Below are 13,193 nucleotides of genomic sequence, written 5' to 3'. Positions count from 1 at the left end.
TCAAACAATGAATTTGGCAATTGGCATGTATTTATTATGGTTGCAGTATTCCAGGGTCATGCGATCACCTTTTGCAAACTTCTGACAAGTAAAGTCAATGGGGAAGCCAGATTCACTTAACAACCATGTGTTACTACCTTAACAACTGCAGTGATTTACTTAACAGCTATGGTAAGAAAGGTTCATAAAATGGAGGAAAAACTCACAACTGTCTTGCTTAGCAACAGAAATCTTCAGCTCAGTTGTAGTTGTAAATCAAGCACTAGCTGTAATTCAGCATCACTATCAGGCAAACACCTCTATTACAAAAAACGAAGAAATTTAGAACTTACCATCATCACTAAGGCTATCTTTAACCAACAAGGGGTGATGACGTGGGAGTTTGGTCAAGGGCTGGCGACGTCCTTTCGACTTCTTATGATCCTTTACAGATCTGATGTACTCCTTTGCCATCTGCAGATATCAGACAGGATCAGAGAGACAGCTTGGTCTAGTGGTTAAGGCAACAGGCTAGAAAGCAGGAGACCATCACTTCAAGCCCCATCTTCACCATGAAAGACAGCTAGATGACTTTGGGCTAGTCAATCTCTCTCAGCCCAACCCACCTCACAGGGTTGTTGTTGGGTGGTAAACAGGAAAAGGATGGTATGCTAGATATGTCCCCACGTTGAGTTATTTGTAAAAATAATAAAAGTGAGATACAAATATATAAATAAAATCAGTATCCACAACCTTATAGCAGTATAGTAGTAAGCATTAGTAGCAGATTTTGCAAGAACTGAAATCTGTAACAAGTAGGAGGAATAGCAGAAAGGTACATTGTTTTTCAACAAAGTATCTACTGGATGTATTCAAAAACTGAAACATTACTTGTACTTTCTGCACTGTTTAAGCTCCAAAGTATGCAAGACATGTATCATGGATAAAACAGTGTATTTCAGAATGTAGAAGTACATCGACAATAGATGTATTTGATATCTAATGTGGCAAATACAGTCCGAGAGATATTCTTTGTAAACTGCACATCAGCTGATAATGTCAGAAAATGAATAAAATTTTTTAAATAGAAGTTAAGATTAAAGGTAAAGGCAAAGGTTCCCCCGCACATGCGTGCTAGTCGTTTCCAATTCTAGGGGCCGGTGCTCATCTCCGTTTCAAAGCCGAAGAGCCAGCGCTTCTTTGAGGACGTCTCTGTGGTCATGTGGCCGGCATGACTAGTCGCCAAAGGCACACAGAACACTGTTACTTTCCCACCGCAGTGGTCCCTATTTTTCTACTTGCATTTTTACATGCTTTCGAACTGCTAGGTTGGCAGAAGCTGGGACGAGTAACAGGCGCTCACTCTGCAACGCGGCACTCGGGATTCGACCCGCCAAACTGCCGACCTTCTGATCGACAAGTTCAGCGTCCTAACCCACTGAGCCACTGCGTCCCTTAAGTTAAGGTTAGCAATTATAATATTCTACGATAAGTGTGTATTAAAAACTCATCCTATATATCGCTTTACCATTAAAATGTGTCTGAAGCATGCTATACAAGACAGATTGTAGGTATACCCTCTGATGGAATCTTACTTTTGCAAGCTCTTGTTCATCCACACGAGCTGTGGAGCTGGTTTTCTTCCGGGAAGGCTGTTCTATCTCCATGACATTCATCTCTTCCTTAGCATATCTATGAACTGTGTGCACTTCACTCTGCTCAACCAACTGCCTGGAAAGATCAGGAGGTTCAGAATCTGAAGAGCCAGAACAAAAAGAAGAGCTAGACTGAAGGCTGGATACCGGGCTTGGTTTCATAGCAGATTGGGTCAAAACTGAAGACACAGAATGTGAAATGGAAAGATCTAAAACAGCTGCTTCTGGTTCCTCTTCCTCCTCTTCCTCCTCCTCCTCCTCCTCATCATCATCTAGTTTAACATTTTTCAGTTCTTCAAATTTTACTTCAGAGGAATCTGCATATTCTGCATCAAAAACAATATTTGAAATGTTATTTAGTAACTGCCACCAAATAAAAATGCTCTAATTTAATAAAGCCTAAAAATTAATCTGAAATTAGGGCTTCCAGATGTGAACTATTAAATGGCCCCGTCTAACTAGAAGTTTAATATATATATATTTAGAAAAATACTCCTATAATTTGAATTTCCTCTAGAACTTCATTAACACATAACACAATATCATACCTTTAATTTCTCACTAATCAGGCACTTAATCAATTTTTAGATTTTTTTTATCAATTTATCTGTCCCAACTCTGCTCTTTGGTGCTGTATTCTTTTTCTGAGACATATTTCCGAATCTTTTCAAGTTTAACAAAACAATACAAATTAAACATATTCTAATGATTTCATATTTTATGTCATAATTGAAAGTCTTGTGAACAATACTTGGATAAATGTGTCCCATCCTGGAGGCTACTCCTCAATTTTTGAATTTCTTCTATGTTTTAACTGACATGATTCTATTAGTTCCTTATTTTATGTTGCTCAAGTTAAAAGAACGTAACTTTAAAAAATTCATCGGAGATCTCTGCAGATCGCCCGTTTCTTCAACATATCCTTCCTTCATATTCTTAATGAGGCATTACCATCAGTCTTCAACTTGATGTTTTGCTCTCAATGTTTTTATGTCTGCTGAAAGCAGAGGTTGAGTTTGTGCATCACACTAAACCTCATTTAGATTGGTTATATTCAGACAATAAATTAGGCCAAAACTAAACAAATTTCATTACAGCTAGGCCAGGGGTAGGCAACCTTGGCTCTTTTATGACTCATGGACTTCAACTCCCAGAATTCCTGAGCCAGCATAGCTGGCTCAGGAATTCTGGGAGTTGAAGTCCATGAGTCATAAAAGAGCCAAGGTTACCTACCCCTGGGCTAGGCCATAGTAAAGTTCCAATGAGATTGGCCACCATGAACAGTAGCATCCAATAAGTTACCTGGAGGTGCAAGCCCTTCATCCCCTTGCTGTACAGGCTCTCTAGCAGGTCCAACTGGAGGGGCTGCTTCCTCCATCTCAAACTGCACTGGGAGCATTTCCTCCTTGGGAAAGGACTCGCTTTGGCTCACCTCATGAGGGACTTCTAAGCAGACTCGGTGCCGCTTGCTTCCAATGCGATGCTTCGGGACACTGCAAGAAATAAACATGTCATCTTTTAAATCAAGCATGTCCAACCCGCAGCCTAGGGCTGCATGCAACCCTAGACAGCTGGTAATCCAGCCCTACAAGATTGTAAACTTCAAGCACTATTATATGATTTATTTACACATTTATATACATTAATCCTATTATGTATTTTATGTGCGTCTGATAATTCCTTTTAATTCAACTTGCACCCCAGGCAAGTTGCCCGTGTTTTATACGAAACTCAACACAACTTTAATATCAGATTGCTCTCTCTGAAAAAATCAGTTGATTTTGTAACTTTTCTGAAGTACCTGAGAAAGCACAGCTCTACAAAGAGATACATTTACCACTAGGAAGAAAAAAATATAAAATTCTTAGAAAAAAAATTTCACGTTAGTTTGTCAAAAGATGACAGAACACGCAAGCTTTCAATTCACATTAATACTTGAAACTGGTTTCTTCTCAGTTGTAAGAAATCCCATTTAACCCAAGGATTCAAATAAGACACACTTACTATGAGATAACGGGTATTTCATATTCAAAATATCTGTCATTAATATAAATTTACAACTGGTCAGAAGACAGTTACAAGAGAATCTGGGAAGATATTTTATTTAACTTAAGGCAACGCCTTTGAAATGCTTTCTCCAATTCTTTGGTCAACAGTCTGGTTCCAACCATTAATTTCTGCTCATATTTCACAGCCTACAGAGAACTGAAAATCACATACCCATTTTCTAAAACTTACTGAATTTGGTTATTAAACAATGCAAGGAGAAAGGGAGAAGAAACAAGTCCCAATGTTATTGGTATCCACTTAACATGGAAAAATAGAAGAAGCTCCACAGATGCAACTGATTAGTAACACTAGCTAAGTCATGATGTATGGGGAAAAAGGCAAGCATACATTTTTTTCTCCATATCTTCATCTGCTTTGCATTCATCCTCTGTTTCAGTTTCTTCAGGGCACTGCTTCTCATTCTTAACTTTCTGAAGGAATTCGCCCTTAAAGAACTCAGTTGCTTCTGGTGTGGGAAGAGTATGATCAATGACTGTCACATCTTTCCCAGCTTTCCAGAGCTTGTAACGATCAGGCTGATATTTCCTCACAAAGACATCCATGGAGATTTTGACCATGTCCTTTCGGCATGAGCACTGCATGGAATAACAAAACAGCTGAGGCCATTTATGTTTTCGTTTCAATTCAGTATTAACTTCACTCTGCAACTATGCCTCCTTATAAGAGAATTATACCATTTCCTAGTAAGAATGAATGGTGACCTCAAAGATTGGAGGCTAAAAGTAATTACCTGGAAAAAGGGAGAGGAGAACAAAATAACAGGTATTTAATATTTATGTGATATCACCATATATATCTGTTGTGAGCTTTCTTTCTGACAAAGCATTTGTTGTTGTACTGAGTACTTTGAAATATTAATAAATAAATAAAACACTGCACAGAATGGCCTCTAGAAAGCTGAGGCTGCAGCTATATATCTGAAACAGACATGAACCTGATGAGTTAACAGAACAAACATTAATCATTAAAAATAGGATATAGGAAAGCTAACATATCTGAAAAACATGAGAACTAAACAAGTATTATTATCTTATTTCCATTTCAAAAGCTTTATTGTTTATATATCTAATGAAAAAAGTATCTTGAGAACTGTGCAAACAGGCATATCTTATCCTTAACTAAATATTTATACCTGGCACCGTGACATTTATATCAAAAACAGTAGTCCTATGTAACTAATCAGAGTGTTCTACATTTGTCCATCTGAAATCTTTCCTTCTTAAACTGTCTTAAAGGCTTTATTTGTATGAATTAATACGTTTTTATGGATGTCCAAAGTTAAAACGGTCAGACCTACTTCATAGTGCATGTTTAGCAGCAAAAAATAAACATTTAGGAATAAGTAACAATTCTTACCAAAACAGACTGCTTTCCATACTCAATCCAACGAAGTGTGGCAAAATTAGTAGATTCAGCACAATTGAAGCCATGATTAAAACCAGCATGATATCCATAAGGAAAAGTTATCATGAATTCACCTGCTTCCTGAGTCACCTGAAAGAGAAGCAATCAGTATATATTTCTATAGTTTATATAATCTCTAAAATTCATTTGATAATTTTATAATTTTCAGTACTACCAAGCTGGAAAGAGCCCATATTTCTAGCTTTTCTAAGAATTATTTAATGAAAATATATCCTAGCAAAGTAAAAAGTTGTATCCTTGGAATTTATGGATTAATATAAATTATGTGAAAAAAGTATACACAGGAAATATTCTCAGTGTGAAGAAGAAATGACACGATTCCTGTGTGTTTTTAAATTCTATTTCTCTCTCCCCACATGCTCAGTTCTGATTGGCTTTTTCAGAGTGCTCCCCACACTCAAGATCCTTTTTCTAAATATGTTTTGATCACCTGTAAAAATAGGAGGGATCTCCTGATTACCTCCCTACTGTGTGCAACTATTGCAAAGAAATTATAAGATGTTTTCTCATCTGGCCTTTTTATTTTCAGTTCCGATAATCTTATAAGACTCTCTGCCTTCAAAGATTTCTGTAAAATGCCATCAGTTTTTTCTTACTTTGTCAAATGGGATGCCATATTTCTTCAATATTGATGGTGAGATCAAGGTCATTTTGTGACGGAGAAAAGCTTCACAACTCTGAGCACTTCCAGGAAAGAATCCTATTTAAGAAACAGATATTCTGTTGAAAAGTTTTGTTGAAAAGGACTGCTCATACAACATTCATTGGATGCAGGATTGAATAATTTGGTATGGCTCTTTCCAAGGATGACAATGTATGAAAGGCAAAGTAACCACAAAACCTAGAGGCAAGTTTCAGACAAAAGTTGCAAATGGAGAAAAGAGAGGTACACTTTTCTTATACCCTCTTGACACATAATGAAGCATCAGAGGCATTTATTTTTTTAGAAAGCCTTCATTAGTTTTTTTCACATGTAGAGAGAACTTTAGGAAAGTTACTTTCTGAAATTCAGTATTATATTTGTGGGACTTTTATAAATAAAATGAAATGTTCCAGTATCTCAGGGGTTGCCACAAAGAAAAGGGGGTCAAGCTATTCTCCAAAGCACCTGAAAGCAGGACAAGAAGCAACGGATGGAAACTAGTCAAGGAGAGAAGCAACCTAGAACTAAGGAGAAATTTCCTGACAGTTAGAACAATTAACCAGTGGAACAACCTGCCTCCAGAAGCGGTGAATGCTCCAACACTGGAAGTTTTTAAGAAGAGACTGGACAGCCATCTGCCTAAAATGGTATAGGGTTTCCTGCCTGAGCAGGGGGTTGGACTAGATGACCTCCAAGGTCCCTTCCAACATTATTATTGTTGTTGTACAAGATTTCCATAATTTTCCTAAATTATTGCTATTATATTACATAGTCCTTGACTTATGACCACAATTGGGACCAGAATTTCAATTGCTACACAAGACAACTGTTAAGTGAGTCATGCCCAATTTTATGACTTTTGGGGCATGGTTGTTAAGTGAATCACACACTTATTAAAAGAATCTGGCTTCTCCCATTGACTTTGCTTGTCAAAAGACCCCTGGAAAAATTGCAAAGGGCAATCATATGTCCCTGGGATACTGCAACTTTGTAAACATATTCTGATGCCAAGTGTCCAAATTTTGATAAGACCACGGGGATGCCGTAACAATTATAAGAGCGAGAACTGGTCTTAAATCTCTGTTTTCAGTGTCTTTGTAACTTGAGTCACTAAATGAATGGTTATAAATCAAAGAGTATCTGTAGTAAAGTCAGATTAGGATTACAATTAAGTTAAAAATTTAAAAAAACAAACAGCTGTCATTGTTCTTTAGAGGCAATCAACTACACAAACTCATTTAGAGAGGGATGTTTACCTTTAGCAAGACGTTCCAACCGCTTCCCATGCTCTGGAGGAATAGAGTACCTATGGTGGCACGTAAACAAATTACAAATACATTCACACACAAAAAAGATGTTTTAGGCTTATATTATATAACAACGCTGATATGTAAGCAAATTTAATCATTTCCCATCTTCGGCATTATTCCTACACTTGAGAAAATGTTAAATATGACTCTCAATTAAAAATGTATGCACATCTTGATACATACATACACACGTGTACAAACACACACACTGACACAGGATATCTCACCAGGACTTGGGTTCTCCAAAATGCAGATAATTTATACTGTACAGGTCCATGTCCTCCGTGTGCCAGGCAAAGGACGTTTTCCACATCCCAAAGTAGAGATAAGGCGTATTCACTCCCTCAATGGTAATACCACTTTCATTTTCTACTATATCCAGAATTGTATTCAGATGACCAATATTCCACTCATCTACATGCTAAAAAGATTAAACAGTTTTTTTTAAAAAAAGCAGTAAGCTAATAACATATATTCCAATATCTGTATAAAAAAATTCACTCTGAGGGTACTCAATTTTATGAATATTGTAGATTAATTTTGCCGCATATATTCTATCCATGTATACATTATACATACCTATTTCAATTTTCAGGGGTCAACCTAGGAAATTCAATAACATTAATGCTGAAAACGTAGATGAATTTTGAATCCATGCGAAAAACAAGTTAACACCAGCTAACAGATACAGAAGCTGTTATGTCTCATTACTCCTCTTTTACCTTGTCATAGAGTGTGCCATTAACATCTGCCCCATAGATGGGAGCATTGAAAGTGAGATTCTTCCAGTACTTGCGTTCAAGATCTTCAAAATCTGTATACCGAGGAGTACAGTACCTAAGGGAGCACAGGTTGACTGTCTTAATATAACTTGTCCAATCACTTTCTTTATTCACTGACAAATGTCATGAGTTATCACCAATTTTAAATAACATATAACTGTAGACAAGCATCCTGGAAATCAGAATTTAAGAAGATAGTCATGTACAAACATCCTAGATGAAAGAGCCAGAGTCAACTTCTCTATCATTTAAATTTTGTAATACAATTAACTAAGATTTCAACTAAATCATACTCAAAGGCTGAAACTGTTTACATAAAAAGATGCTGTAACTTCTACCAATATTATTTCATTCTCTTGGTTTTAGTTAAGGCGGACAGCAGAAATAGGTGTCACATCAGCCGTATCTTACAGTATCTGACAGAAATGTGTTTAAGAAACAAGGTTTTGATCTAGAAACTATCACACAAATATGGAGTTTTTCAGAGATGACCCATTCAAATATTTGCTATTGAAATAGTGCAGTCCATTCATAAGAAATTTTTTTGGAGCTTTAAGAGTAAGATACAGAAGCAAATATTCTCAAGAAATTATATTCCAATTTGAAATACATTTATGCCAGATACTGGCAGGGACTTTGTTAAATTAAGATGCTTTTAGATTTGAACCATTACAAACTTATTTATTTTATTTATTTTTTAATCCCATTTATATCCCGCCCTTCTCCGAAGACTCAGGGCGGATTACAATTTAAGCACAAACTAATGTGCTTAGCAATAGCCTTCATTCTATGTATATGCCTGCTTATTAGGGCTTTCGCCCCCCCCCCCAAGCGGCATTATTACAAAGTCAGCTTATTGCCCCCAACAATCTGGGTCCTCATTTTACCTACCTCGGAAGGATGGAAGGCTGAGTCAACCTTGAGCCTGGTGGGATGCGAACCTGCACTAATTGCAGGCAGCTGGTGTTACTTAAGGAGGCATTAGCCCACTGCTCCACCAAGGCTCTTATATTACCTATATAAATACATACATATAAATACATATATTTGGAGTTTTTCAAGTTTAGATCATCTTTTCTTACTTGTCGCTATTTGCTATCCTCCTGAATTCTCGGACTGACATAGGTTTCTTCTGGATGTTATACTGAGTGAAGAGGCCTGACTGGCCAGTAACCACTTGCTGAATGGGAGCAGGGATGACCACATCATCAATATCATCGTACCATGTGCGTGGCTTCCATTCCTTAGGAGGAACAATCTAGAAAATGTAATTTTTATATGAGTAATTAACTGGAAAACTACAAGAATAGAACATTCAAAGGTAATATAATAATACTTCAAATAGACTGACTCTTCAGTGTAGGTATTTTCTTATATCTTTGAAACCAGAAAGCACCCAAGGCAGGCTTTGCTTACTGGCTACACATACACATGCTTATTGAAAAACATGCAGCTGCTTTATTGATTCAACAGAGGTGCCTTGCATATGCTACTTCATGTTGTGAAGCCCAACTTTCAACAGATTGGCACAGACCTAAGGAACAATATTATTGCAGTGTTCTTTTTAGAATTCTGCATATCCAAAGTAATAAATCAGTTTGTTTAGAAATTAATCATCATGATGGCGCATACCACAGAAATAAAAGTTGTAAAATAGTTATATGGGTCTCCGAGAAACATTTAGGTTTCATTTCAAATCCTACGTCAAACCTTCAAACGATTCTGTCTGCAGCCATCTTTACTTCGTTTTCGGTTGCCACAGCCGTGGAGGAGGGAGATGTGTTCTTTTAGTTTAGCCATAATACTTTCTTGTGAGAACCAAAGTCAAGCTGCCTAAGTTTTGGCAGGCTGGAGATACCGTCAGAAAGCCCGCCAAAGTAGTTAATTGGGATAGAGAGTTCAACTTTTACACTGTAACCTTTGGGGTGGGTGGGAACTTTCAGTCTTGGGTTTACTTTTGTCCATGCCAATACTATGTAGCCATTAAAAGTATTCTTTGATGAAGCAATTGCCTCAAGAGTTCTTATTTCTACTGGTCTCATCTATCGGAACCATGACATCCTATGTCAAATAATTAGTTAAAATAATGTGCAACAAAAGAAAAATCTAGAACTTCAACATTTTCATTAAATGTTTGATTTCCCCCCAGCAAAAATGAGTACTATTTCCTCATTAATGGGATCTAATAAAATCTCGCCATGAAACAGCTTGCTCATTTGTATGCTGAGATTACCCATCAAATATGTTATATATTTCTGAATCAAATTTAATTATACTAAATATAAGTTGCAGCATTATCATCATTGTTCCCAGCCCTTCTTACTTACCTTTGCCAGTCCAGCTCTATGGGCTCCTTGAGACTCTATGTAGGCAATATAACGGCTGAAATTTTTAAATTCTTCCACAGTTGGATGGAATGTCATTATTCTGGCACTTGGATTTAGGTTCTCCAATTCGGACCCCATGTTTTTCCCCCACAATCTTTCTTCTCATATGTGAACCAGGAGAACCAGTGCACTAATACAAACAATTATAACAATTACAAATTAATAGGTATTATCCAGTTATTGAGCATACCATAAAGATTGAGGAATAGCATCAAAATATGTTCACTGCTGTCCTAATTAAAACTATATCAAACCCAACCCTTCTCAATTTTTATTGTGACTATTTTACACCTTTATACTCCTAAATATCAATTTCACATTCAGATTTACAAAAGAAGCCAGGTAAAGTACATGTACCAATTTTATTATTTGATAAAAATGCCTCAACCTTAAATAACAGAAATAATTTGAAACTAGTTACAGAACAAGCACTCTCAATAGCTGTTGACAAATCAAAACCCGCCAATGTGAACTTCTCTTGATAAAAAGTTCTGTCTTAGATTGTGATATCACTTTCCCTCTTCCTGGAGGCTCGCTTCATATTAAAGAGGGCAGCACCCTTTGGATCTTGTTTTCCACAAAAAAAAGCAAGTTCCTACTCTGACATCTGTTTAAACACAATAAATACCCCAGATAACTATCCTGTTATAAATGTCCAAACCTGGCCCTGAATCTTCTCCCACAGCCAACTAAGGCAACAGGTATTTGTGTCTGAAAAAAATGCTTCTCCAAAATGTCTATATCCTTGCCTTGCTTACTAGGCCCTCAAGAGAGATGGAGGAAAGAAAGGTGACAGATAAAACTAAAATTAACGTAGGTGTGTTTATTGAAATAGAGGAGCTAAGGGGGAATGGAACTTATAGTTACTTTTTAAGTATTGAAACTCTTTTCAAAGCTTTTTTTTTTAAACACTGCAAGGTAGAAAAAGTTTATCGGGGTTTTCCCCAAAATTCTTTGTAATTTGTTCTTCCTATATATATATTTTTTATTTTCAATTTATCCACGTCTACATATCTCAAGTCATCTGCCTGATGTTAAAACCAGTTGTATTTCTTTACCTAGTGTTCTAAAAGCCCCGAACATTTAGAGCAGGGGTCTTCAAACTTGGCCCTTTTATGACTTGTGGACTTCAACTCCCAGAATTCCTCAGCCAGGCACGCTGCCTGAGGAATTCTGGGAGTTGAAGTCCACAGGTCATAAAAGGGCCAAGTTTGAAGACCCCCTGATTTAGAGGCTTTTCCAAATTCTTCATTTTATTTCCCTACCCTCATTCCTTTCTTTCCTTTGTCGTTGTTTTCTTGGCAACGCGCTGATGCAGGATCGGGGGGAGGGGGAGGGGAAAAAAAGTGTTATCTAAGAACGGCCTTTGCGCTAAATGGAAAGGAGAGAGGAAGCCCGTTTCGTCTCAAAATTTCCAAACGGTTCCTCGAAGTTCTTCCGCCTATTGAAATCCTAGCCCTTCCTCCTAGAGACGGATTGCCCGGAGTGAGCTCCAAGGGGCAACAGCTGGTTCTTGGCATCTCTTGCTCCCTTGGGGCTGTGTTGTGCGGGGAAGAGGCAACGGAGGAAGCGGCCCAGATGGTCCTCCTCTCGGGAAGAGCCCAGAAGGCCCGGCGTTGACATAAGCCACTTTCGAGCCTTTAACGCAGGGGCTCTTCAAACTTGGCCCTTTTATGACTTGTGGACTTCAACTCCCAGAATTCCTCAGCCAGCAAAGCTGGCTGAGGAATTCTGGGAGTTGAAGTCCACAAGTCATAAAAGGGCCAAGTTTGAAGACCCCCTGCTTTAACGTTTCGCAGGATGGAAGGACGCTGAAAGAGGGAGAGCATCCACCATCCACCTCGGGTTTCCATCCCTTTCCCGGTTTCGAGGAAGTCCACCCTCCCTTCGCTTTTCGGTTCTCCACAGCGCCATCCAGGTCGACCGAGGAACCCCGCCCGGACGAGGCTCTCCTTCCTCCCCGTTTATAACTCTCCCAGTCCAGTCCAGGGCTAACTCTTCCCCGTGGTCCCCCCCCCCCTTCGACCGCATTTTCACTCACCGAAGGCCTCGCGGGAGCCGCCTCCACTTTCTGACAGGGCCCGAAATAAGAGTTCTCTATCAGCCTGGGGCCAATGCTGTCTGGGGGTCCCGCCCCCCGCCCTCACCTCACGTCCCTGACGTTTTCTGCCGCGACCCAATCCCCAAGCGTTTCCGCATCCGTTTTATCGTCTCATGGGTTGCGCGAAGTGCCCATCCCGCCCCTTTCGTGCGTCGCGTAAGCGTCGCGACGGCAGAGCGATTCAGGACTCCCCGCTGCGAAAGTAGTTCCGTCGCGGATTTACGGCCAGAGCGCGACGCGGTTACGCCGGCTATGCGTTTAAATAAAAGATGTAGACAGATCCCTCCGCTGGGGGGGGTCGCTTAGTCTTTTTTTTATCTCGGCCTCTTAACCCTGTTTATGCTAATTCGTCGTTCCCTTTCCCAAGTTTCACGTAATTGTTGCTCAGACCCGGTCATTAAGAAGTGCCTTGAATGGGCCAACCAATCAGTGAGAAAGGAGCTGTGTTGCTAGGCGGATATTATTTTGATGAGAGTTAGAAGGGGCGGTAGAAAAAGCGAGCGAGGAGAAGATGCTGATGCTGATGAAGCTATTATCTAACCCAGGGGTAGGCAACCTCGGCTCTTTTATGACTCATGGACTTCAACTCCCAGAATTCCTGAGCCAGCATAGCTGGCTCAGGAATTCTGGGAGTTGAAGTCCATGAGTCATAAAAGAGCCGAGGTTGCCTACCCCTGATCTAACCGTTGTGAATGCATTGCCAGTATCGCGTAGGATTGGTGGAGAACGGTTACGTTTGTTACTGTTTCTCCCCCCCCCCCGCACCCCCCTCTCAGCTTTTATTTTGAATGCTAAACAAATGTGACACTAGACTCCTTCTCTCCTGCAGCGGAAAATGGCT

At 39.0% G+C, this 13,193-nt stretch overlaps 1 protein-coding gene across 5 annotated transcripts in view; it reads right to left on the bottom strand.

The window, feature by feature from the left end:
- The window catches only part of KDM4A (lysine demethylase 4A), a 29,057-nt gene extending 16,668 nt beyond the window's left edge, over nt 1–12,389 (bottom strand). For 4 of the 5 annotated variants that reach the window (XR_014026158.1, XR_014026159.1, XR_014026160.1 and 1 more), the window contains exons 1-12: nt 12,293–12,389; nt 10,192–10,381; nt 8,947–9,122; nt 7,805–7,919; nt 7,310–7,503; nt 7,029–7,078; nt 5,726–5,829; nt 5,061–5,198; nt 4,032–4,279; nt 2,937–3,127; nt 1,575–1,960; nt 333–453 (exon numbers count right to left, since the gene is read on the bottom strand). Coding sequence is in view for 1 of the 5 variants with exons in the window: in XM_081325739.1 (XP_081181865.1) it covers nt 333–453; nt 1,575–1,960; nt 2,937–3,127; nt 4,032–4,279; nt 5,061–5,198; nt 5,726–5,829; nt 7,029–7,078; nt 7,310–7,503; nt 7,805–7,919; nt 8,947–9,122; nt 10,192–10,329 (1,861 nt within the window). In the remaining 4 variants the exon portion in view is untranslated. The remainder of the gene's footprint in view (nt 1–332; nt 454–1,574; nt 1,961–2,936; nt 3,128–4,031; nt 4,280–5,060; nt 5,199–5,725; nt 5,830–7,028; nt 7,079–7,309; nt 7,504–7,804; nt 7,920–8,946; nt 9,123–10,191; nt 10,382–12,292) is intronic. The other variant, XR_014026161.1, reaches the window with a different exon arrangement.
- Nucleotides 12,390–13,193: the final 804 nt, after the last annotated feature.

The sequence above is a fragment of the Vipera berus genome (genome assembly GCF_964194415.1).
Source record: "Vipera berus genome assembly, chromosome: 3".
In the NCBI taxonomy this organism is placed as follows: domain Eukaryota; kingdom Metazoa; phylum Chordata; class Lepidosauria; order Squamata; family Viperidae; genus Vipera; species Vipera berus.
The sequence above is the reverse complement of the archived record's forward strand: the minus strand, read 5'-3'. Positions and strand labels throughout refer to the sequence as shown.